Source organism: Carassius auratus, unplaced genomic scaffold, assembly GCF_003368295.1.
Source record: "Carassius auratus strain Wakin unplaced genomic scaffold, ASM336829v1 scaf_tig00216846, whole genome shotgun sequence".
In the NCBI taxonomy this organism is placed as follows: domain Eukaryota; kingdom Metazoa; phylum Chordata; class Actinopteri; order Cypriniformes; family Cyprinidae; genus Carassius; species Carassius auratus.
Window position 1 is genome coordinate 101,455 of NW_020528764.1, and position 25,000 is coordinate 126,454.

At 36.5% G+C, this 25,000-nt stretch overlaps 1 protein-coding gene across 1 annotated transcript in view; it reads left to right on the forward strand.

The window, feature by feature from the left end:
- The window catches only part of LOC113099043 (cadherin-18-like), a gene marked incomplete at its 3' end in the record, with an annotated part of 82,473 nt that overhangs the window by 50,109 nt on the left and 7,364 nt on the right, over window positions 1-25,000 (forward strand). Inside the window, exons 6-8 of the mRNA XM_026264093.1 lie at window positions 18,327-18,494; window positions 19,842-20,029; window positions 22,504-22,757. Of these exons, the coding sequence (XP_026119878.1) occupies window positions 18,327-18,494; window positions 19,842-20,029; window positions 22,504-22,757 (610 nt within the window). The remainder of the gene's footprint in view (window positions 1-18,326; window positions 18,495-19,841; window positions 20,030-22,503; window positions 22,758-25,000) is intronic.

Consider the following 25,000-nt stretch of genomic DNA (forward strand, 5'->3'; position numbering starts at 1 on the left):
CGCGAACCGGTTCTTTCGGACGGTTTGATTCAATAAACCGGTTGAAAAAAAAACAGTTCACCGGATACATAATCCATTGCGATGTATTTGTTATTAAATGAACTTACGTTTCGTCAGATTGCCCTTCATTCAAGCCCTCGGTTTACCCGCACTCATTACATTAGCACAAAATCAGTTCAGAATCAATCACCAAAAGAATCAGTTCGGTTCAGACGCGCTGTGAGTCATTCGGCTTCATGCTGAATCACGAATGCGCAGTATCATCAGCTCCTCGGTTCTCGAATCGGACGCGTCCGAAAGAAACGGTTTTCGGTTCAGTTTACTGATGATCTGAAAACTGATACAACCGGTTCTTGACTCGAGAACGAGAATCGCTCAAAACCGGGGTAGGAAAATCTGACAGGGTAGGATAAAATGTCAGGACACTGGCACATGCTGCGCAGTATCATCAGCTACTCTACTCCTGTTCATGTTCTGTTTACTACAAACTCAGTTTGTGAATCTGTCATCATTAACTATAAATACAGTACAGATATTTCATAAATCATCCCTTATTCATATTAAACATGGAGTCTAGAGTCTTAATTATTGTCCAACTTCCCTGAAAACCCCTTTGGCCCATACATAATCTACAATATACAGATTAGAAACATGTAGCCCCTATCTTAAAAAAACGTATATATATATATATATATATATATATATATATATATATATATATATATATATATATATATATATATATATAGTTTTATCACACTTTCCGATGTTTAACAAAATACTTGAAAAATTACACGCACGCAGTATCATCAGTTCATCGGTTCTCAAATCGGACGCCTCCGAAAGAAACGGTTTTCGGTTCAGTGTACTGGTGATCCGAAAACCAATGCAACCTAGTACCAAAGACATCACCAGCAACCAACAGATGCTGCACAGCTCAGCATTGCAGGATTTGCAAGACCAGAACTGACCAAACAAGCAATGCAACTTTATGATGCAAGTTCTCCAAGACAACAAGAAATTCATAATGTCATCATTAAGGATCTCCTCATTGGCTGCACTTTACTTCTGTCAAATGTGGGGGAGAGGCATTAAATAACTGAAATGTCATCTTTAACTGGAGGACAATATAGTGTGATACAATAATAAAATAGGTTCATTTGTATTTTCATGCACTTGTAATACAATAAAACCTTTGAAACCTTTTTTGATAGGAAACTAGTTCTGTTGACATAAAATACAAATGTTCAATGACAATGACTACATGTAACAGTGGTATTTTTTTATTACATTTTCATATTGCCATTGGTTTAATGGGTTGAAAGGTTAAAATATTAATAGAATGTAAAAAATTACAATACCAATTTATAATCTTTTTAATTTAATTACTTTCTGGACTCGGGCGGACTCGACTCGGACTCGGCCTTTAAGAACTCGCACTTGAGTCCAACTCGGCCCCTTTTGGACTCGGACTCGGACTCGGACTCGATGTTTGTGGACTTGGTCTTGACTCGTACTCGACAAAGGTGGACTCGGACCCAACTCTAGTGCTGTGACTCGTGTTGCATCAGGTGCATCATTCTGCACACAGGATGTGCATAAGCACTTTCTGACGTTCTGTACTTTGAGCCTTTCATATTAAAATATTTTTGTGCAATGCTCTGCTGAAGCCGTGACCCAGTGGTGTGGGTGTATGTGCAGACTCTATGTATTTAAAAAAGGTAATGCAAAGTTTTATGCATGATGCCCGGGGTCATGTTAGCAAGACTTTCTAGAGATTTTCCTTTCGAATAATCTACATATTGTTGATACATTCTGACAGACAGTGGAGGAGGATTGCTTTTTTATATAGATTATTCCTGATGTTTTCTGTTGTCAACAGCTGTAACAGGTGTGTTAGTGAGTTCTTGGAATTTTTTTTTTTTTCTTTTCATATCACAGACATAGTGATGAAAAGCATATCAATGACTTTGGTGAGAGTTTTTGGATATGAAAAGCTTAATGGATTTGTGGCAAGAAACAGTATCAGTTTTTGCCAGACTGAGTTTATTTTAGATGGTGTACAAGGGCTTAATGCATTCAGACAGGAGACATGAGAACCGATTTAGGGGGTTGTATGAGAAAGAGAAAAAGACAAGAATGATTGACTTAGCCTTGCTTTAGTGTATTGTATTTTAGTGATACTTCACTTTCAATCTCTCACAAACTATATTTCAAGACATTTAATACTGTAGTGTACTCAAATTTTCTATTTGGAGATGTATATGAATATACTGAGATGTGGCAGCGCATATCTTGAATACCTTGAAAGTGACATGGAATAGTAATTTACCCTTTTCTCTTTCTCAAGGTGCTTTTTTTGTGCATTATTCATCAGTTTGTGTGTGTGTGTGTGTGTGTGTTTATTTATACCTTTATGCAGTGTATCAAAGTATTATAATTTAGAATTGTTTTATTATAAGTCTAGGAACTCCATTCTTATGGCACTTTGCTCTCAGTACAGGCAAAATCTCAATGAACTTCTTAAAGTATTTCAAACGGGAGAAGCATTTGCTAATGACAGCTTATATAGTACTCAACATAACACTTTTAATCAGATGGAAGAGTTCTTCCATTCTCTCTGTAGAAAATAATTACTGTCACTGACGTCTGATTTACAGTCTCTGACAGCTGAAAAAACTCAAAGTGTGCAAGGCATGATGAGATGAGAGAATAGATGTATTAGATTGAGAGAGCATTTTGCTTCTGACGTGCATGTCAAGAGTTTGTTGTGGTGATGCTTTGCTGAAGCAGTGACCCAGTGGTGTGGGTGTATATCCAGATTCTGCTATGTATTTAAAGAAGGTAATGCAAAGTTTTATGCATGATGCCCGGGGTCATGTTAGCAAGACTTTCTAGAGATTTTTCTTTCATATAATCTGCATCTTTTTAATATATTCTGACAGACAGTGGAGGAGGGTTGCTTTTTTATGTATAGATTCTTCTTGATGTTTTCTGCTGTATTGGGTGTGATTGTGGGGTCTTTATGGATTTTTATTGGATTATTATTATTAGTAGTATTAGTATATATATATATATATATATATATATATATATATATATATATATATATGGTCCCACTTTATATTAGGTGGCCTTAACTACTATGTACTTACATAAAAAAATAAGTACAATGTACTTATTGTGTTCATATTGTATTGTAAAACACTTTTGCTGCTATTGAGGTGGGATAGGGGTAAGGTTAGGGAGAGGGTTGGAGGTATGGTTAAGTGTAAGGGTGGGTTAAGATGTAAGTACATAGTAGTTAAGGCCACTTAATATAAAGTGGGTCCGCTTTCTTCTAGAGTAACAGTGTTTAAGTTGCACATGTACTGTGATTTCTCTGGATTTCCTCAATGTGTATGGTACTAGGTGAACGACCTCAACTCTTTGTAATTCTTTCTAAATTCTTTGTGACTGGATTTCTTTGACACTTCTCTTGTGAAATTTAGCATGAAGTTATGAGCCATGTTACACCTTTGACTTGACAAACATGATATCCTCATCCTTCCTTGGAACAGTGAAGTTCCGGCTGTTGGACCCAGACTCTGGAGGGACCACCTCGATGGTTTCCGTCCTCAGAGTGTCTACTTCTGTTCCAATACCAGAGCCTGCTCGGAGCCCACCAGAACTGGATTATGTGGCCTCTCACTACACTGTGCAGGACCCACAGAGAAACATTTGGCAGTACTTTTCAAGCTGCCAAATAGTCTACTAAGGGACTGAGCCTCTCAAGACTGATCTCTGGTTTCATCAGAGCAGTCAGTTCGGTGCACTGAAGCGGAGCACTGGCAGGAGATGTCCAAACTAGCTGCTCTGGAAACCTCCCAGGAGGTCGCAAGACTCTTAGCACCGCTACATTTCTGGGCGGTAACTGAGAGAAGCGCTTGGCTGGAAACCGCTGCACCCTGAAACACCGGCAGGGTTGGCAGATCGATCTCCTGAGGGCACTGAGGAGAGGCACTGTGTAATGCGGTGTAAACTGCTCTTCCCCAGAGGGTCCTGTCCTCTGAGGTCCTGAGCCACAGCATCAGGACTCTCATAGCTGAAGACTCCTAAAAACGACGGTCCTCAGACCCACGTCGTCTACTAGGAAGACTTAACCAGAGCCTGCTCGGGCAGGACCCCAGGAAGCACACTTGGCAGGGGCTCCCACGCCTAACCTGATTTTACCAAGTGAGACATGTTCCTGGGACAACATCGTTGTTGACCCTGGAACAACATTGTGATTGACCAATCAGATTTGAAAGAACCAGTTTATAGATTTTTTGAAGTTTATGCTTAAAATCAGTGTTTGGTGCTTGTACATCAGTGTCATTCATCTATCATTTCCACTGATTTTAGGGATTACTCATGGTTAAGGTTAGGTTTAGGTGTAGGGATATGGTTAAGAATATATTTTTGGAGTAAAATGTTGTTCCAGGGTCAACAAAATATGTTGACCTAGGAACACATCGGACTTGCCTAAATCAGGACGTGCGGCTCCCACACCGCCATTTGACCTCCTAAGGGAACCAGTCTCACAAGACTGGCCTCTGGTGTGCCTAGAGCCACTTGCTTGGCGTCCTGAAGTGGCTGATTGGCAGGGGACAACCGTACTAGCTGCTCTAGAGACCTCCATAGAGAGCCTCTTAGCACGGCTACGTTTCCGGGCGGTAACTGAGAGAAGCACAGCTGCCCCCTGGAACACCGGCAGGGTTGGCAGATCAATCGTCCTGAGGGCACTGAGGAGAGATGGGCACCGTGTAATGTGGTGTACACCGCTCTTCCCCAGAGGGAGCTGGCCCTCAAAAAGTCCTAGGCCTTAGGCGTCAGGATGTTATCCACTAGAAGCCTTCAGCCTGGGACTCTAGCGTCTGCGGAGTACAAAAAGTGACACCCCTGGCACGAGGGGCTGATTGTGACAATTATGGTCATCATGTCAGCAGATGCACCCAAAACGAATATCAAAGTCATAGCCAGAAAAGGGCATGTCCGCCCAGCAGCCTCCTCAGAGGAAGAGAGGTAAACACATGTTCTCACACGAGAAATTACATCCCGAGAGCCCCTGTACATCTAACGAGAGCGGGTGCCGGATCTGGTGGTTAAGGAAGAAGATAGGGACTTGCCCGTCTACATTCCTTCCAGCGGATCCGAAAGCAAACACTCGCGAGCACAATCACTGGCTGGCACAGTGAGAAGCTCCAGTGAAGGCTTCCTCCTCAAAGAGAGCCTTCTGAGATTGAAGTAAAATTATGTTATATATTATCCGTTTATGAATTACTATGCAATTTATAATTTTAACTTAGATTTATTTATTTTGTCTGTTCTATTCAAAATATGAATGCAGAGTCATAGTTGCAAGAAAGTTTTAGCAAAACTAGTGTTAAATGGATTATTGTGGAATAATTCACAGGTTAAAAGTCCCTGAAATTATTGGTTTCCATGTACAGTTAAGACATTTTTTTATGTTCAATCAGAAAACTCCCAATTTGGAAGTTGAACACTGTTCATTTCCAACACGCCTAATGTGAACTCAGAGCTACAGGCGAACTCAAATCATCTCTTGGAAATGAGATGCTATTCCGCCATTTAATATGCTAGTGAATGGCTTCACTGGTAATTGACGGTTAAATGGATGTCAGAGAACACAAATATAGACGACAAGGGGATTAAAAACTTTAGATAAAGCACCCTGGGAGATAGAAGAGAAGCCTGCATGAATCAATTCAACAGAGAGAGCGCTAGTCAATAGTCAATCTTGCTTTGATTATATGGTAAGCGCAGCCGTATTGTTTTGAGCAGGATGAGATGATTGTGGTCATTAGGTCAGCAGATGCACCCAGAAAAAATAACAAAGTCACAGCCAGAAAAGGACATGTCATTTAGGAGGAGAATGCTGTACTAGTAATATACGGTTTAATTTAGTTCAGCTCTAACTGGTGGCAGTTATAGAGGCACTGTAAACAAGTTTAATGCCATGGTTATGGCTTTGTGCACAACATTCCTCTGTAATCCAATAAATAGCGAGCGGTTAACTAAAAGCAATGGCTTGATTTCTTTATTTGGTCAGTTAATTTCCATTCCAATAGAGGAGATATAATGTCAGCTGCTGGGATTTATTCTGCTCATATAAACTAGCAGTTAACAAGTATTGTGATTCATTCTAATGAATAATTTGAATAATTAATTAGATGTAAGGCAATAGAGTAAGTGTGGTTTGCTGAAGCCACATAACATTTCCGGCATTGTAATGCGGTTGATAAGGTGTTCTGGATGAATCCTTGTGTATGTTTTAGTTGTTCCAGAGGTTGGAAGTTCTCCCTCAGTACAAGTCTATATTTTTTACTCTTTTTTTCAACACTTTAATCATCCGTCCATTAATTTGTCTAATTACGAGTCTTTTTTTCTTTTCTTTTTTTTTCTTTTCTTTTTTTTTTTTAAATGTATTCATGGTTTCTGCAGTGATAGTAAGTAAAATAACAATAAATAACAAATTAACCAGCACAGCTGTTTTCAACATTGATAATAATAAATGATGCTCCAGTGGAAGATTTGTAGACTTCTCAAGTTTCTCCTTCAGTACAAGTCAAATCAAACTGTTGTTGTTGTTGTTGTTGTTGTTTCAATTACAATTTTCTTTCTTTTTTTTTTTTTTTTATGGAAATCAAATAATTGATTCAGCAAGTATGAATTAGAGTTATAAAAAGTTGCATGTTTAAGCTTTCTGAAGATAAAAAAAAAAATCAGTTTCTTCAAAAATATTAAGCAGAAATGTTTTCAACATTGATAATAAGAAATGTTTCTTAAACACTAAATTATGTATTAATTATTTATTCATTATTTTTTTCCTTCTGAAGGATTTGGTGACTAAAGAATGCAGTAATGATGCTGGGGGAAAAACTGCTTTGCATCACAGAAATAAATTACATTTACAAATGTATTCAAATAGTAAACACTTCTTTCAAATGATAATAATTTTTCATAGTACTGCTGTTTTTACTTTTAGTGTTTATCAGATAGATGCAGCCTTGGTAAGCATAAGAGACTTCTTTCAAAAGCATTAAAAAAAATCAAACTTTGAACAGTATAGTGTACCTTTCCTAACAAGCTGTGCAATTTGAGTTATCATTGTCTGTGGCACAAACAGTTTGTTTAAATCAATAGCCTAAACTATGAGCAACAGTAATAGTGATGTTTTTTTTTCCCTTACAAACAATGCTGATAATCGTCACACACTTTGAAAGTTTGCATCCTTATGTTGATATATGATTTGAAACTAAACATATTCTTTAGTAATAAAGCCAGCATCATTCTATGAAGACAGCTCATTATAAGCTAGTGGCAATGCAGAAGCCCAACACGTCCCGCTCACTGGCACACATCAAGTCAGACTTTAAGCTTGTTAATAAGTGAGGTCAGATCTTCGTCTACCCCTTTTCTTGTAAGAGGTTCCAGTGAGTAATCAGGATTGCTGATTTCAGAGTCCTCAATGATGGGTAAAGCATAGCAATCTCTCTTTCTTGTACACACACACATATGCTGCCAGTTAAGTAGGCTAATTTCTCTGCTGATCAGGGAGTCTGGAGGGTTTCAGTGTGTGAGTTTCAAGCTTCTCTGACACAGATCAGGGACTTTCTAAAAGAGAGGATTAGTGCAACTTCCTGTTCTGATCAATTTAGAAAAGCACGCCAGTTTGTCAAGGCCTTCCCCAGCCGCTAATGCTTTCCAACATATAACCAAGCCCTCCTGCACTATTTTTACCTCCAGAGACAAAAGAGTGCATAAGTTTTCATTTCATTTTTTTTTAATTGGGTGCAGTTGTTCTTGTTGCAGTTGTTTCTTTTTGTGTTGTCATCTACAACCTATAAGTTTAGCAGTTTGTGTTCTACTGTTCACACCAGACTGTTTTAAAATCAGCTTAAAATCAGAAAACCGTCTAATTACGTACCATTCATTGATGCATGTTATTCTGTACTATAAGTACTATAAATATAAAAAAGCATTGTAAAATTGCTTTTTGTAATCTTTACATCAATGGCCTCTGAAATCTTTAAATAGTTTTCTAAAACTTTTTTACCCTTTTTTTATTTTATATAAAACTAAAAGAATAATCATAAATAAATAAAAAAATAAGTTTGGGATTTTTGGGTGTAATATTGTATTTTTTGTAGTTATTTTTATTTATTTTTAATGAACTACAATTATTTTTTAATTGTTTCAGTTAAAAATAACAACACTGTTTTTTTTTTTTTTTTTTTTTTTGTCCATTCAATAGAAACCTGTGGTGTTTTAAAACATTGGACATTGGACAAAACAAAACAAAATAAATATTATTCAAAACGTTTTTGTTTTTTTTTGGGCCAAAGGTAATTTCCCATAATCCTCTTTGCTCACCTAGACTGACCTTCTCTATAAAAGCACATGCTGCGAAAAGTGAGGGAGCGAGAGGAAATAAGATGCAGCAATAGGAAATTACTGACAGACGGTGTGAGGAAGAGATGAGTAAAAGGTTTTGCTCACTCTGCTAACCTTGGGTCAGATTCGCCACTTGTTTCTTGTTCCTCGCTGGTTTCCATAGAGATTTCTTCCAAGAATACTATGGGATTCTTAATGGCTCTGGTCTAAAGTGCCCTCTGATGGAAGGATGGATGGTATTTCATGGGGCTTTTCGTTATTTGGGGGCTTCCCGGAAGCCTTCTTGTACATCCTAATAACAAATACTACACTTTCCTTCATTTACAGCAAGCTTGTTTCATATTTCCTCAAGAGCACTTACCAATCCTACACAATAAACTTGAGTGATAGCTGCGGAGAGACACTCCCTCACCCCTGACGGATGAAGAAAAGGTCACAACATTAGTCTTTATGTTGTTTTAATGGAGTGAATGGCTCTGTGCCAGAGACTTGTGTTGCCTTAGGAGCCTAGGTTAAGTAATGCTGCAGCTCGGGTAATATCTCTGCTACACCGCCGGGCTCAAGTCTTGGCAGACAAGAAATGGAGTTGTGGCGTTTAAAACAGGAGAAATGGATGGAAGATTCATTTTGGAAAGTTTACAAACCGCTTTTTGTACCAATGTGCTAGGCTTTTGTTCGCTGAGATGCATTCTGGGAAATCTTCCAGCATATACTTGCTTATTAGAAGACAATTTGGATGCATTTATGACATTGTTTATCTCATGCCTCTTCTCATCTCTAATTTATCAGCTCCCAGAACAAGGGCTGGTGACAGATCCAACTGGTTTGATGGTGGGGTGTGGGGGGGGGGGCACTTGGTTTGGGATTTTTGCATTCACTGAAGATTATATATATATATGTTCAGCCCATATATCAATTTATGTATCATCATACTTTTTTTTTAGTTATTTTATGGAGTACTGTACTAACTGCAATTAAAAACTATAAACATATATTCAAAACAAGGACAGAAACTAACAATATTTCAAAAACCCTAAGTGAAATTAAATTACATTAAATGGGAACGGAAAATATAAAAATTAAATCTGATTCAAAATATTAATACATTTTTAATCTATTCATTTATTTTTATTGTGGTTTTATATTTATTTTTAATTGTAATTTATGTCATTATTTTTTTTTTTTACTTTTAGTATTTTTTACTTTAAAAAGTTCAGAAGGGTTTAATTTGACTTTAAAAATGATAAAAGTTTATCAGTGATGCAAAAATATTAGTACTTATTAGAACCTTTGCATTTTTCTTTTTTTTTTTCTTTTTCTCTCTCTCTCTCTGAGTAAAATAACTGGTGTGATCTGGTTTTCTTGCATCACTACACTCACTTGTAGTGCATATTGAGTATAATGACTTTCCTTCACGACCTTTTGATGTCACCAATTCCTCTTGACAAAAGTGCTGATGAGTTTCCTTAAAGGGGTCATATGATTCAATGCCAAGTCTTTGTATGGCCTTTCAAAAGTGGACACAACTAGAAATCAGTGGTTGAGTTGGATTTACAACACTGTTCCAGAACAGTTAAAGCCAAATATGTGTGCACCACATTTTACGGAGGATGGGGACTGTTTCCTGTGAGAGTAGACTACAACGTGATCTTTTATTAACAAATTTCCGGAGGAACATGCACAGGTAATCAACGCGGCCAATTCACTTTGAATAATCACACCATCAATCCAACCCCTCGATAGAGAACCATGTGCAGATAATCAATGCGGCCAATTCGCCATCAGTAATCACATCCTCTATCCATTCACCATGAGAAAGAACCACTATAAATAATCATAGCAGCCTTACCTTCATTCTCTCTAGTCTTCCAGCATCCCTCCACCTCCCGACTCCTTATTGTCGACCGATTCCGGGGGTGGTGGGGGGGCTGCTCAGCGTTCGGGCTGATACCAGGCTAGGAGCCCTCTCCTTAGGCAGCATGCCAAATATGCATATTATTTTTCTCACTTTATTTCATGCAAGACAAACTTGTGAAACCGGTGTCTGTTTATATAAAGTGGGGCAGTTCCATATTTGCAAGGACAGTCTGGTGCTTCTGACTCACAGTCTAAGTACGTTTGCATTTTTAAAGAATTTGCCACTGATGATTCATACACAAGTTTAGAGCAGTGATGAGTAAGCTTGTTGTCTGTTATTTCTTAAATCACAAATGCAGATATGGTATTATGTTTACGCAAAGCAACATGTAATAAGACAGTGTAAGTCTATACAATAAGTATTTATTGCCCCCACTGAATGCAACACATGTCTAATCATCAAATTATATTTATTTATTTATTTATTTATTTATTTATGCTATGGGCCTTATTTCCTGTCATCTTGTTTGACTTGGGCCACTTGGAAACCACTTTAACATTCTAGCAATGTTCAATGCCCTTGCATCACGGTGGTCAGTTTTGTATTGGCTGACACTGTCTGTATAAACCCAGCAAGAAAGTTCAGTTGTATGGTGTTTCACTTGGATATTTTTGGAACTGTACAAGATATTTGGGTCTGTCCCTGGTGCATTCAGCAGCCTTTGCCCTGCTCTGAGTGTGACAAGTGAGAATGGTCATCTAAACTTGCCCTGCATGTTAATACCATCGCCTGCGGTCACTCGTGCCTCAACCCACACCTAATGTTCTAACCTGCCTACGCACAGCTAACCCTGAGGCTGTCAACCCGACACTCTTCACATGCTATCCTCTTCATTTTCTGTGTTTATTTTGGTTCTTCATTATCATGAGGGAAATGAAACAAACAAGCATTTAAAAAAGATTTTAGACAATAACCGGGAAAACCCTATGGTTATTTATGGTCTATGCAAAACCACTTTTCACTGTAATAATGACAAATCAATATTTTCTCTCTGGTTGTACTTCATAAATTAAAGTGAAAAATGGATCAGTCAATTATAGGGATGCAAGCGGCAAGCTGAAGTCCTGTTTAGAGGCCAACTCCAACACCCAGCCTGTTTATTCATGAGTCTGTAATCTGTTCTTTAATGGCTTGCGTGTATTGACTGAGTGTCCCAGTCGAAGCCCTCTATCAGAGGAAGCCGCAGGCTACCAGCACTATTGTTTTCAAGCAAATATAAAGCAGGATTGGATTGTCTGATAACACTTCCATTTTGTAAAGAGTGATTGTTCCTGCCGTTCCTCCTTGACTGAACATCCCTCAAATCTGACACAAATAAAATCGAACATTATCAACATATTTGGCCCATCTGGATGAGTTTCTGTGGCTGTCGGGATGTTATCACAGAAGAAGCAAATCTTTCAGCATTAATTATGAGAATAAATATTTTTGGAGCACCAGATTTAACATATTAGAATGATTATGACACTGAAGATTGGAGGACTGGCTGATGAAAAATCAGTGTTGCGATCACAATGAGTTTTAATTCATTTTTAAATAATATTAAAACAGAAAACATTTTGAATTACAATAATATTATAAAATATTGCTGTATGGTATTTTTGATCAGATAAATCCTTGCAGAACATAATAATTATTTTAAGGGATTAATAAATATGTCCAACCCCAAACTTTCGAACAGCAGTGAATATCTATATAATGAATAACATAACTCTCATTCTTACGTTTTTTTTTTTGTTTTTGTTTTTTTTTTCAAACAGAAAACAAGATTATTTTGCTTACCCCATTGGCAGATTATTATGCTTGTTTCAAGCAAAAACTCTCTTAATTTTGACATTTTTTTTTCTTGTCTCTATAAAATCCTTCTTTATTTAAAAATAATGTTGTAACATCTAAGCTAGAAAAGCATTTTTTGCAGACTAGATTATCAACTAAAATATTATTCTTAAATGTTACCTGTCATTCCTTGTTACTTAAATGTAGTTCTGGGTTTTACTGCAGTTGGGATCTTTGATTTCCATCTGACTGCAGGTTTATTCATCAATAAGGACTTTAGTCTGAGACACAGAACAAAGGTGAGAAGGATATGGAGGCAGATGTGAGTGTGTGTGAGAGAAAGAAAGAAAGAAAGCAATATTCTCTTTTATGCAGCATCATATCTGTTACACTGTGGCACGATGTTGCTTCTGGGCACCACTTTTAAGCAATTCCTCAAAACAAACAAATTGTCAATTTGACTCTAATTTTCAAAAACTGAAAAAGAAAAGAAAAAAATGTGAGCATAGTTCTCTAGAGCAATATGCGTGACCTCCGCAGGAAAAAATGCCTTTTTCTAAGGTTTGCCAGAAAGCAGTCCTTTTTATTGGTTTATCTGAAGTCATTTCTTTTATTGTGAGTGTGTGTGAGAAAAAGAAAGGAAAGAAAGAAAGAAAGAAAGAAAGAAAGAAAGAAAGAAAGAAAGAAAGAAAGAAAGAAAGAGAGAAAGAAAGAAAGAGAGAAAGAAAGAAAAAGAAACCATGTGATATAACGGGATGGAGGAAAGACATTGTGTGCAGGGCTTGACATTAACCCCTGCCATATTTTAGCAATGGCAAGTAACACTAGCCACTTCGGTGGGTTAATTTATATACAGTAGCAGAGCTCAACATTAATGCTTGTCTGGGTCAAGTGGAGTTTTTTAATGGGCAAGGGAAAAAGTTTTATTTGCCTGACCGGACAACAAATTTGATTAAAAAATATATAGGGAAGCATAGACATTTCAGCTACAATGATTCTGATTTTATTACATTTGGGGCAAATGGCAATAGTGGATAATGTACTGGCACTGACAAGGTTGTGCAGTAAAGGCTCATGCAGCCTGTCTGTGTGTGAAAGAATCTCCTGAAGATAGCAAAACAAATGAATGCAAGTGCACACAGAAGAAACACACTACTGCAGTAAAAATTTAGCTTTTATATTTCTGTAACGTGTGATATAACCTAGTTAAGCAAACTGACACAACCAAATGAGTGCAGTTTACCCTGAAAACCTGAACTACTGCAAATTTAACCTTGATTTTATGCAAGAGTTCAAACAACTATCTAGTTTATTGAGTGACTTAGGCTACATTTGAAACACAGTCAGTGATGACTTTTTGTGCTCGAATGAACAAAAATAGTTCAGAACAAAGATCGCAATTGTCATATATGTCTGAAAAACACACTTGTTGTCACTTATTGATTCAGTGTATCAATTTGAACAAATCAAGGATTTAGTTACCCATTTTAGTTCATTCTTGAATGAACTAGCTGTCTGAACAAATTGTTTGAATGAATGACTCAATGACTAACTCAATAAGACAGTCACTTGCTGCTGTCTGCTAGTGGTTTGCTTTCATATTTAAAATTAGGCTATTTCAAGTTTGTTTATAAAAAATATATTTATAATATATATTATAATTATATATATATATATATATATATATATATATATATATATATATATATATATATATATATATATATATATATATATATATATATATATATATATTAATTAACAAATTAATAAAATTAAAACTAATAGCAATATTATCTTTTATGCATGTTACACTGGAATAGAAAAATGTTTTTGTGAGTGTGAGTTTTGTGAGTAAAAAATGAGTTTGTTATCCTGAGGTTACATTTTACATAAACAAGCATGATTTAAATAAAATTTAAACAGTTAGGAGACATGATTTTGAGGAGCTATTGTTTGATGTCTATTCTGTTAGTCTGTTTGTGTGTATGTTGTGTAACTACACGCTTGTGTCATTTTTAAGGTGTGTGTGTGATTTGAATGGCAGCAGATGATGCCGGTTCAGTTAACCAGTACTTCAGTGTTTTTTTGTTTTTTTTTTGAATGCTAGTGTAAGGTAGTATCAGAATGAGCTTTTATTGGCAAGTATGCTTGCGCATACAAGGAATTTGTTTTGGTGATGTAAGCTTCCAGTACACAGAGACAACAACAACACACAAACCAAGGAAAAAAAAGTAAATACAGTGAAAAATATTGAAAAATAAATTGAAAAAAAAAATGTATGAACAGTTGTGCTATAGATGATAATGACAAAGAATAGAGTGAGATGTAGGGATGTTCTTGGATGGAAGTAGTAACAAATAAAAAAAAAATATTGCATAAGTGGGGAACATTTAACTGTTCATGAGGTACTGTAGATTACCTGGGGGAAGAAACTGATCTTGTGCCTGGCTGCCCTGGTATTTGCAGCTCTGAAGCGCTGAGAGGGATTTTTCTGAGCCCTTTTCCTCACTCTGGATGTAAACAGTTCTTGAAGGGTGGGCAGGGGATCACCAATAATCCTTTCAGCAGTCCGAACTGTTCTCTGTAGTCTTCTCATGTCTGATTTTGTAGCTGAACAGTTCTGTCTATGATAGTGAGTGGGCGGAGTGCAGGAGGACTTCTCCTTAAGTCCACTATCATCTCCACTGTTTTGAGCATGATTAGTTCCAGGTTGTTAAGATTGCACCAGACAGCCATCTGCTCAACCTCTTGACTGTAGTGTCATCTGCAACCTTCAGGAGCTTGACAGAGGGGTCTTTAGAGGTGCAGTCATTGGTGTACAGGGAGAAGAGCAGTGGGGAGAGAACCCATCCCTGAGGGGCACCAGTGGTGGTGAAGCGGCCATTGTACATGAATTTCCCCACTCTCACTAGCTGTTGCCTGTCTGTCTGAAAGCTGTTGATCCACTGACGGATAGAGCTAGGAACAGAGAGCTGGGTCAGTTTGTTCTAGAGAGCTGTTTTGATGATGGTGTTGAAAGCCGAACTAAAGTCCACAAACAGGATCCTCATATAAGTCCCAGTTTTGTCTAGATGTTGCAGGATGAAGTGCAGTCCCGTGTTTACTGCATCATCCATGGACCTGTTTGATCGGTAGACAAACTGCAGGGGGTCCAGTAAGGGTCCAGTGATGTCCTTCAGATAAACCAGAACCAGTTTTTCAAATGACTTCATGACGACAGACGTTAGAGCCACAGGTCTGTAGTTGTTTAATCCTGTTATCTTGGGTTTCTTTGGAACGGGAAGCGTTTGAAGCAGGAAGGGACTTCACACAACTGCAGAGATCTATTGAAGATCTGTGAAAAGATGGGGGCCAGCTGGTCAGCACAGGTTTTCAGATAGTCTGGTGCCTTTCTTCTTTTGTTCTTCCTGAAGACCTGGGATGCATCATACTCACTGATTTGAAGAGCAGAACGTGGGGAGAGGGGGATTGCAGGAGGTGTTAATGGTTGGGTGGAGAGATGGTCAGAATGGGTGTGGGGGTTTCAAATCAACAATAAAACTCGTTCAGGTCGTTGGCAAGTTGTTGATTCACCTCAGTGCAGGGGGTTGGTGTGTTGTAGTTTGTGATCCCTCTCAGACCTTTCCACACTGAAGTGGAGTCATTGGAAGTGAACTGATCTTCCAACTTTTTAGTGTAGGTCTTTTAGCCACTCTATTCTCTTTATTCAGTGTGTTCCTGACTTGATTGTACAAAACTCTCTTTGGCCTGACGAAGATGTTTTGAGTTTTGCTGTAAACCTTGGCTTATCATTGTTGAATGTTAATAAGTTCTGGTAGGAATACATATATCCTCACAGAAACTAAGATTAGATGTTACAGTCTCTGCAAGTTCGTCCAGATGGGTGGTAGCAGCTTCAAAAACACTCCACTCAGTGAGGTCAAAACAGGCTTTTTGAACCCACTCTGTTTCATTGGTCCATCTCTTTACAGTCTTTACTACAGGTTTAGCAGATTTAAGTTTCTGCATGTAGGACGGTATGAGATAAACCAGGCAGTGATCAGATTTATTGTTGTCTATCAGTAATCCAGTATATTACTGTCTTTGGTGGGACGTGTAACATGCTGTCTATATTTTGATAGTTCACGTGAAAGATTTGCGTTCCCCAAGTCCCCAAGAATCATTAAAACAGAGTCTGGGTGTTGGTTTTCTGTCTCTGTGATCTGATCAGCAAGTTTATGTAAAGCTGAGCTCATGTGCACTTGTGGAGGAATTAAAACACTAACAAGAATGAATGAGTGAAACTCCTGTGGCGAATAGAACGGCTTGGAGTTAATGAAGAGCGCTTCTAGATCAGGAAAGCACATCTTCCTTAACACAGTTACATCTGTACACCACAGTTCATTGATGTAAAATCATGTCCCGCTGCCGAACAATTTCCCCATTGATTCTGCATCGCGATCTGCTCTAGACACCTGAATGGCATCATACAGCCAGGTTTCCGTGAAACACAGACCAGCAGAGTGTGACAAATCTTTATTAGTCCGGGGAGCGGAACAAGTTTGTCCGTTTTGTTGGGTAGAGAGCAGAGATTTTCCAGATGGACGCTAGGCAACGGCATTCAAAATCCACGCTTTCTGAGCTTGACGAGTGCGCCGGCTCTCTTCCCCCGTCTGCGCACCTTGAAGCACTTTATCAGCGCAGCCACTCCACCGACTACAACATTCAGTAAAATGTCTGAATAATGGGAATCTGGTATAAGAGGTTGTGGTGTGTTCTGCCGAATGTTCAGCAGTTCATCCCTGGTGAAACTGATCGTGTTTGATAAACAAACAAAAAAAAAAAAAGTACAGACACTGGAGAGGCAAGCACTGAAGCAGCCGCGTGTGGCACCTTTGTGAGCCTTGGCTTTGTCTCATTTCAAAACAGACCAGTAGAGAAACTGTCCTTGGCACAGAAAATACTTTACAGACCCGAGCGCTTATCTGTTTTATTTGAACAAACCATACTAACTGTCACTGCTGCGTACAATTGATTTGAAATTAGACAAAGCCAAGAATGAAGTGTAGATATGAGCCAGTGGTGTATAAATGTGATTGTAATGATAAAATCTCCATACTCATCGGGAAGAAGGAGGCGGGAACCGGCGCACAATCCAAACACTTTAATAATTGAAAATAAACAAAACAGCGCGTCAGCCCCTCACGGCGACTGACGCGCACAAATAAAAGCCAAAACATAAAATAATGTCCCAGGCCTGGTCATCTCTCGTCCTTCACTATAGTCGCTCCAGTGTTATATCCGTCCATCTCCTACATGGGGCTCGATACCAGCGGTGGGGCGCAGGTGTAGCTCATCTCCAATCACTACACCTGGCCTCACTCCTCGTTCCCACGCCTCTCGGCCCCGCCCCACTCGCCACAGTGATATAAATTCACACGTTTCTGCTACATTTTTAATAAAAAATAAAACAAAACAAAAAACAATTATGAGAAACTATTATTATTATTATTATTATTACTAAATAATATCAATAACAACAAATACACCACAATAAAGTACTTCATATTGCTGTTCTTATAACAACATGATGCGAGAAACAAATTTAAATATAGCTATTATTATTTTTGTTGATGTTTAAGAATATTAATAACAACAGAAAGATTGCATCATATTGCTGTTACATCAATTACATTTACATTTAGTCATTTAGCAGACGCTTTTATCCAAAGCAACTGACAAATGAGGACAATGGAAGCAATCAAAATCAACAAAAGAGCAATGATATATAAGTGCTGTAACAAGTCTCAGTTAGCTTAGATGCAGTACAAGTAGCTTTTAATGGGCTTTTAAATAATATAATACATAAAAAAGAAAAAAAGGATAGAATAGAAAAACAACATGATGCAAAAAAAGTTTAATAATAGAAACATTATTAGTATTATCATATCAAAGAATAATAATAACAATATTCATATTGCTGTTCTTATAATAACATGATGCAAGAAATGGTTTAATAATTGTAACTATTATTATTATTATTATTATTAGTATTATTAGTATATACATAAGAAGAATGTTGCCTTTTTTAAACACTGTTTTTTGTCATTATATTCATAAAGCACTGTAACGCGAATGCTTATGGCTTATAGCTTTAATTGTGCAAATGTTGTACATAATGTGTGCCCTATGTTTGTTTGTGTGTGTTTTGCAGGAATCATCAGAACAGCGCTGACAGACATGGATCGAGAGGCGAGAGAACATTACTCTGTGGTGATCCAAGCCAAAGACATGGCGGGGCAGGTGGGAGGGCTGTCGGGCTCTACCACCGTCAACATCACGCTGACCGACGTCAATGACAACCCACCCAAGTTCCCCCAGAGTGAGTGATGTGAAACCAGTGTGAAAATAAAACTGAGTGGCAACATATTGTTTGGAATGGACATCAGACATCTGCTCCAAGGCCTATTCAACAAACTAGTTAGGCAGTATTTGTATTGCTGTCTATGTACAAAGTTCCAGATCTGCCACAGATTTACGCTGGTCTTTTACTGAAGGTCTTGGGGTTATTTTAAGATACAGAATGATATTCACTCCTGAACACTCCGTCCTGGTTGAATCTTAAATGAATAGATGAGACATTGAAGGACTTCTTGATTATTATTCTTTAGATCTTGGCAAAAAGAACTGAAATAGCTTGCCCTCGCTTTTTACCAATTCTTGATCTGCTGCAAAAATCCTCATTACTGTTTGAAGGTGAACCATACAGTATGCTGTTGTAATGCACATTTTCTCTCTCAAAGTAGGTTATCATGCATTGTTTCAAAATTTTCTCAAGGGCTTCTTATGGACACTACATAATTATATGGAAGAGATGGAATTATACCTTACATACTTCAGATGCAGTCTCGCTTTCAGATGGTTCAACATATAAATTGTGCATTGTGCTGTAATTTTTTACCATTAATTAGCATGAAGAGAACAGAGGCAGGACCAGCATGTTATAGTGTATAAGCATCCAATTATGAGACTTGTTTCTTGAGTTTTTGTAGTCTTATTTTTATCCACAGAAGCAGAGCACCACAGCAGGGTTCTGGAAGTAAAATCACATTAATTTCCCACTTTCACTCACTTTCTCCCTAGAAAAAAAAAGTATTTTTAAGAATAATATAGAAACCTTTTAAGACTCTGAGCTCTGTGACTAAGCAATGACACAGTATGTGCTTCTGTAGATGCATTCTGTAGTCTTTAAATGAGTCCACTTTATTAAATCTTATTTTATTTACTAAAATCTCTGTAAATAGCTACAATGTTTGTTTATTTGTTTATTCGTTAATTATATGTTATGTATGCATTTTATAGTAAATATTCATTTAATTTATATTTTAATAATTTATATATATATATATATATATATATATATATATATATATATATATATATATATATATATATATATATATATATATATATATATATATATATATATATATCCCAGAAATACTTTGGAACAATATCTCCATTGCATCCAGCTTTTTTAATCAGGTTGTGTGGGACTGTGGTTGTGGCTGTTTTTGGGGTCTGACAGCTGTATTGAAATCTTCCAGAGTAGCTCAATATGGCTTTTTCAGAGGCACGGTCGGATCGAGGCATCATGATAGCGTTGCTTCAAAAATCTCATCCAGCCAATCGAACAAACCTCCATGCAGGCTTTTGTGTGTGTCTGCAGAGAATTACCAGGTGTTTGTCCCGGAGTCAGCACAGGTGGGGAAACCAGTGGGGAAGATCAAAGCTAACGATGAGGACATCGGAATCAATGCAGAGATCAAATACAGCATCCTGAACCCCGAGGGGGCCGGAATGTTCTCCATCTCCACAGACAAAGACACTAGAGAGGGTGTGATCACGCTGAGAAAGGTATTGCTGTCATTTCTATTGGTGCTTTCCAAGGCAAGAATCACTATTATTATTGCTCATTCTAGGGTTAGAGGCTTTCCTGAACCCTTAACAATAAGAGATAGAACAGATTGACACATTCTAAATCCAGAAGAACTGTTGCAACTTGTCTGAGAAGCTTAAAGAAACCGACCTGCAAAGCTGCCTGAAAACAATGCGCAAGTGCACCTAGGACAAAGGCAAATTTTTACTCAAGTGCCTAAAACTTTTAACAGTAATGGAGCTTTGCGAGGTAGGTTTCTTGAAGCATCTTGGATGTATCCACAGTTCTACTGGATTTAGTCTCATTTAGTTCTGTTTCTTTATGTTATTCCAGACAGACTGGATGATGGTGAGAACAGATCTCTGACTGAAGCACTGGCTGCTGTCAGTTTTATTGTGCAAACAATAATAATCATAACATTAATAATTCTAATAATAATGGCAAAAAATGTGTGTGTGTGTGTGTGTGTGTGTGTGTAATATAAAGTTCCAAGTTCATTTCTGTGAACTTCATATAAAAAATAATTACAAAAAAAAAGTTGTATCTGTATAAAAAAATATTTTAGTTTAATAAAAATTGCCCCTGGGAAATAAAATGTCCTGTAGTAGAAAAACCCAACTATTAAACTTGTCATTTGTTATTGTGCTGATGCTGCAGATATGAATGATGTCTCAAATGTTGTGGTTTATTGAGGAGAGGTGTGCTATTACTTTTCTAAGTAATCAAACTTTCACTAGGTGTGCGGTAAAATGGGCCAAAAAATCCCAGACTTGCACTGGAAGAGGACATAAGCTGTATCTGGGGAGTAGAACATCTTTATTCTGTTATTATTAGAGTGAATATCTCAGAAGACGTAAACGCTTGATTTCTCCTGTAGAGATGACAAACAATAAAAAAAAAGAAAAAACTAATACAAAAGTAAACGGGAAAAATCTTCAGTCATGCACAAAACCTCATTTACAGGTTCACAACTCTGAATAACCCCTGGATTATAAAGGGGGTTTTCAGTTTTTCACTCGGGTGCTTCTTGCAGACCATCAACAAAAGAACAAAACAGGATGGCATAGATATCCAAGTCAAGATGTTGTCCAAATAGCGTAATATCTGAATCTGCTCACACCGAAATTACTGAGAGATATGTAATCTGTGCAGCTAGACTGGGTCAAGCAGGCATCTGGTGCTCTTTGGGGCTCAGATGCTCATTAATGTTCTCTCTTCTGTATTCTGAGCTTCCCCACTCAGTCCAGAGGGTCAGGAAAGCTGTGAATTCAGGGAATACTGAGTCTTCCAAAAGCCAATCTTGTAAATAAATGCCTGCCAGATCTGTCCGGCGAGATGGCTGTGAAGGTCGGGCAGGTGTCATGGTGTTTACAGACGCGAACCCATCTAGAGAGCGATTTAACTTCAGTGCTCTGGAAGCAAAAAACACTGACCTCGATATAATCTCAGCTCTTAACTGTTTGGAATACCACTAGAAACCACCAAGAAAGTGGCTAAAACTGACTGAAAGCAAAGTACACAAGAAATATATTTTGCTCATCAATGTTGTATTAATTTAATAAAAAATACAGAAAAACTATAATATGAAAAATATAATTAAAATGTAAAACAGAAGCTTTCTATTGTATTATATAGCTTATTCCTGTTATGCAAAGTTGAATTTTCATCAGTCATTACTCCAGTGTTCAGTGTCATTTTTTTTTTTTTTTTGATTTTTTTTTTTGATTTATTTTCAATATGCCGATTTTTTATCAGTGTTGGAAACAGTTGAGTTTCTTATTTATTTATTTATTTATTTATTTATTTGGAACCCGAAAAACTTTTTTCAGGATTCTTTGAATAATAAAGTGTTTACTATAATAATTTCAATGATATTTTACTTTACAATTAATTTTTACATTTTCGGTTTCATTTTAATTGCATATGTTAAGTGTAAATTAGAAATAAGCTGAAATGAAAACTTAACATGTTATTTTATTTCAATTTTTATTATTATTATTATTAAAGTACTCAATTTATTTTGTTCATTTTTCAAGGTGTTAGTTAACAGATTTATTTGTGATCCAATTATGTATGTTTGTTGCAGTGTTATTTTGGTATCGTTGTTATAGCATATATTGTTTTCATGGTTTTTGTTAATATTTTGAATTAGATTTTATTTTTAGATTTGCCGTTTTTATTTTAATTGAGGTTAAATTGTTGGTATTTAAAAATGTCTGTTTTTTTTTTTTTTGTTTTTTTTTTTTTTTTTTTTTTTGTTTATTTAGTTTTAATTCTTTTATTTTACTACAATCTAAACTTAATGAAAAATTTGAAATATATATATATATATTTATTTATTTATTTATTTCAGTAAAGCTTTATTTTTTATTCATTTTTATGATTTAATAGGTTTTTTATTTAAAGATAATAACCCTTATTTGTAATTAGTTAATTTTCCTCTTTTCTCTAGCCACTGAACTATGAGAAGAAGAAGCAATACAGTCTTCACATCTCTGCTGAGAACACGCACTTGGATCCACGCTTCTCCTATCTGAGCTCGTTCAAAGACGACGCCACGCTCAAGATCACAGTCGGAGACGTAAATGAGCCTCCCATTTTCTCAATGGATTATTACATTATGGAGGTCTATGAGAACGCCAGGGTAGGAACTGAAGTGGGAGCCGTCACAGCGAGAGACCCAGACAGCAAAAACAGTCCTGTCAGGTAAGATTGTGTGTGTGTGTGTGTGTGTGTGTGTGTGTGTGTGTAGCAATCTGTGCAATTCATAGCAAGTCACCTGCAATACACCTATAAAACACAATTTGCTTGAATTTGCACCAGCAAATCACTACTGTTTGTATAGGTTTTTATTAAATCATGGTGTGTGTGCATAAATGCAATGCTACAGCAAAATCTGACATTATTTGTCTCTCTCCTCCGTGCCCTCCCATTTCTCACATCTCTCTGTAAAGGTCAAATTTAATAGGATGACATTGAGTTGATATGACATACAAGCATCTTTTACTGCTTTGACTCTCTCTCTCTGTCTCTTGCTCTGTCTATGGAGGATATTGTTAATTAGAGTAGTTAAGGCACCCCATGTTAGCATGGTAGTGAAACACTGTTGCCAAAGGCTCAATTGCCTCCACACACTCTAATGAAAGAGAGGTGTGAGCAGGCCAGCTCATAAAAACATCATTGCTTCAGTGCTGATATCATGCTGCCTCCCAGAGATGCTGATGGAGATTCAGATGAACTAGAATTCCTGTTTCATCACACTTGGAAAACACAGCATCACTGATGCCTCATTCATTCATTCAGTCTTTTTTTTTTTTTTTTTTTTTTTTTTTTTTTGTTGTTTTATATATATTAGGGCTGTCGATTTAACGTTAATTAATTTGTTGTGAAAATTACACAATTACAACATTTTAACGCAGTCAATGCATTGTCCCCGCCCACAGACCTGTACGTCATTTTACAGTGCACACAGTTGACTGTTGACACATATGATGCAGGACAATAACAGCAAAAATGCAGTTATGCTCATAAAATTCAAGATATATATATATATATATATATATATATATATTTTTTTTTTTTTTTTTAGGTTCCATAGTTTATGTTTGGCCATTGTATTCTAAACATGTATGTGTAATAAATTTAATGCTTAATCAAAAAAAAAATAAAAAATAAATAAATAATAATAATAATAATAATAAAATAAAATTATAAAGATACTACTTATAATAACACAATAATGACTTTAATTGGTCTTTTGTGGGTAATTTCACAGCCAAATTTAATTTGTGATTAATTAATTAGATCATGCAATTAATTAGATAAATGTTTTAATCGACTGACAGCCCTAGTGACCTAAAATCAAAAGTTTGGGGGAGAAAAAAATAATTTGAAATAATTTGATATCTTTATATTTTATTTTTATATTATTTAAATTGTATTATTATATTCACAATTTTTACATGTTTACATATATTATTATTATTATTATTATTATTATTATTATTATTATTATTATTATTGGAAATTGAGAAGACTGAATCAGATAGAATCATCTATTAAAAAAGCAGTCCAGTCTAGACATGGCACAAAGGTAATGTTGCATGCTCTGGGCTGTACTTGACAGATCAATGTTTTAAATGTATATGTATATAATTATGCAAATATGCAATATGCATTAGTCATGGGTTTAGAAACACACAGTGAGAAATAAATAAATTTAACTGCCCAGAATTAATTACTGACTAATGATAATGTATGAAGAGTGTGTAATAAAGCACAAAGGTAGTGTATTTCGAGTGTGAAAAGTCCATAAGAATTATTCTATGTATAAATTAAAGTTTAGTAAACACAAGATGATGAGGATTCTCAATATGAAATGAAATGTTGTGCACATTATAGTCTGCAGAACATGGGGAAAATAATTTTTGGATGACATGCAAGTCAGAATGTCAGAATGTTCTTTTCTCTGGCAGTAAAAGGCCTAAAGTGTAAAATCCTCATCTCCTCTCATGCAGTCAAGGACGGTGCACATTTTCTTGTGGTAATGAGATATGACCTGTATGGTTTATTAGCGTCTCTCTGTACTGGTGGTTTGAGGACGTGTGTATTCAAGCCATCTTTGAATGAAGCTGCACAGTCCATGCGTGACGGAGAGGACGTAACTCTAGCCTTCATGCAAATGCTGCAAATCTCATTGGTTAATGTGAGATCCTCGGTTTCATACAAATGTTTTTTACATCAGCATTTATCACTGCTATAAATAAATAATTAAAATGCATAAGAGAAAACAAGAGAAAAGTCTCATAAAAAATCCCTGGCCTATTTTTTTTTACATTTTTTTAGGATAACACTAAACTTTCCTTTTTTTCCCAGTCCATTTATTGCATTTCTGTTTCCCTGAAAAAAAAAAAAAAAAAAAAAAAAACGGCATTTCTTTTCCATAAAAT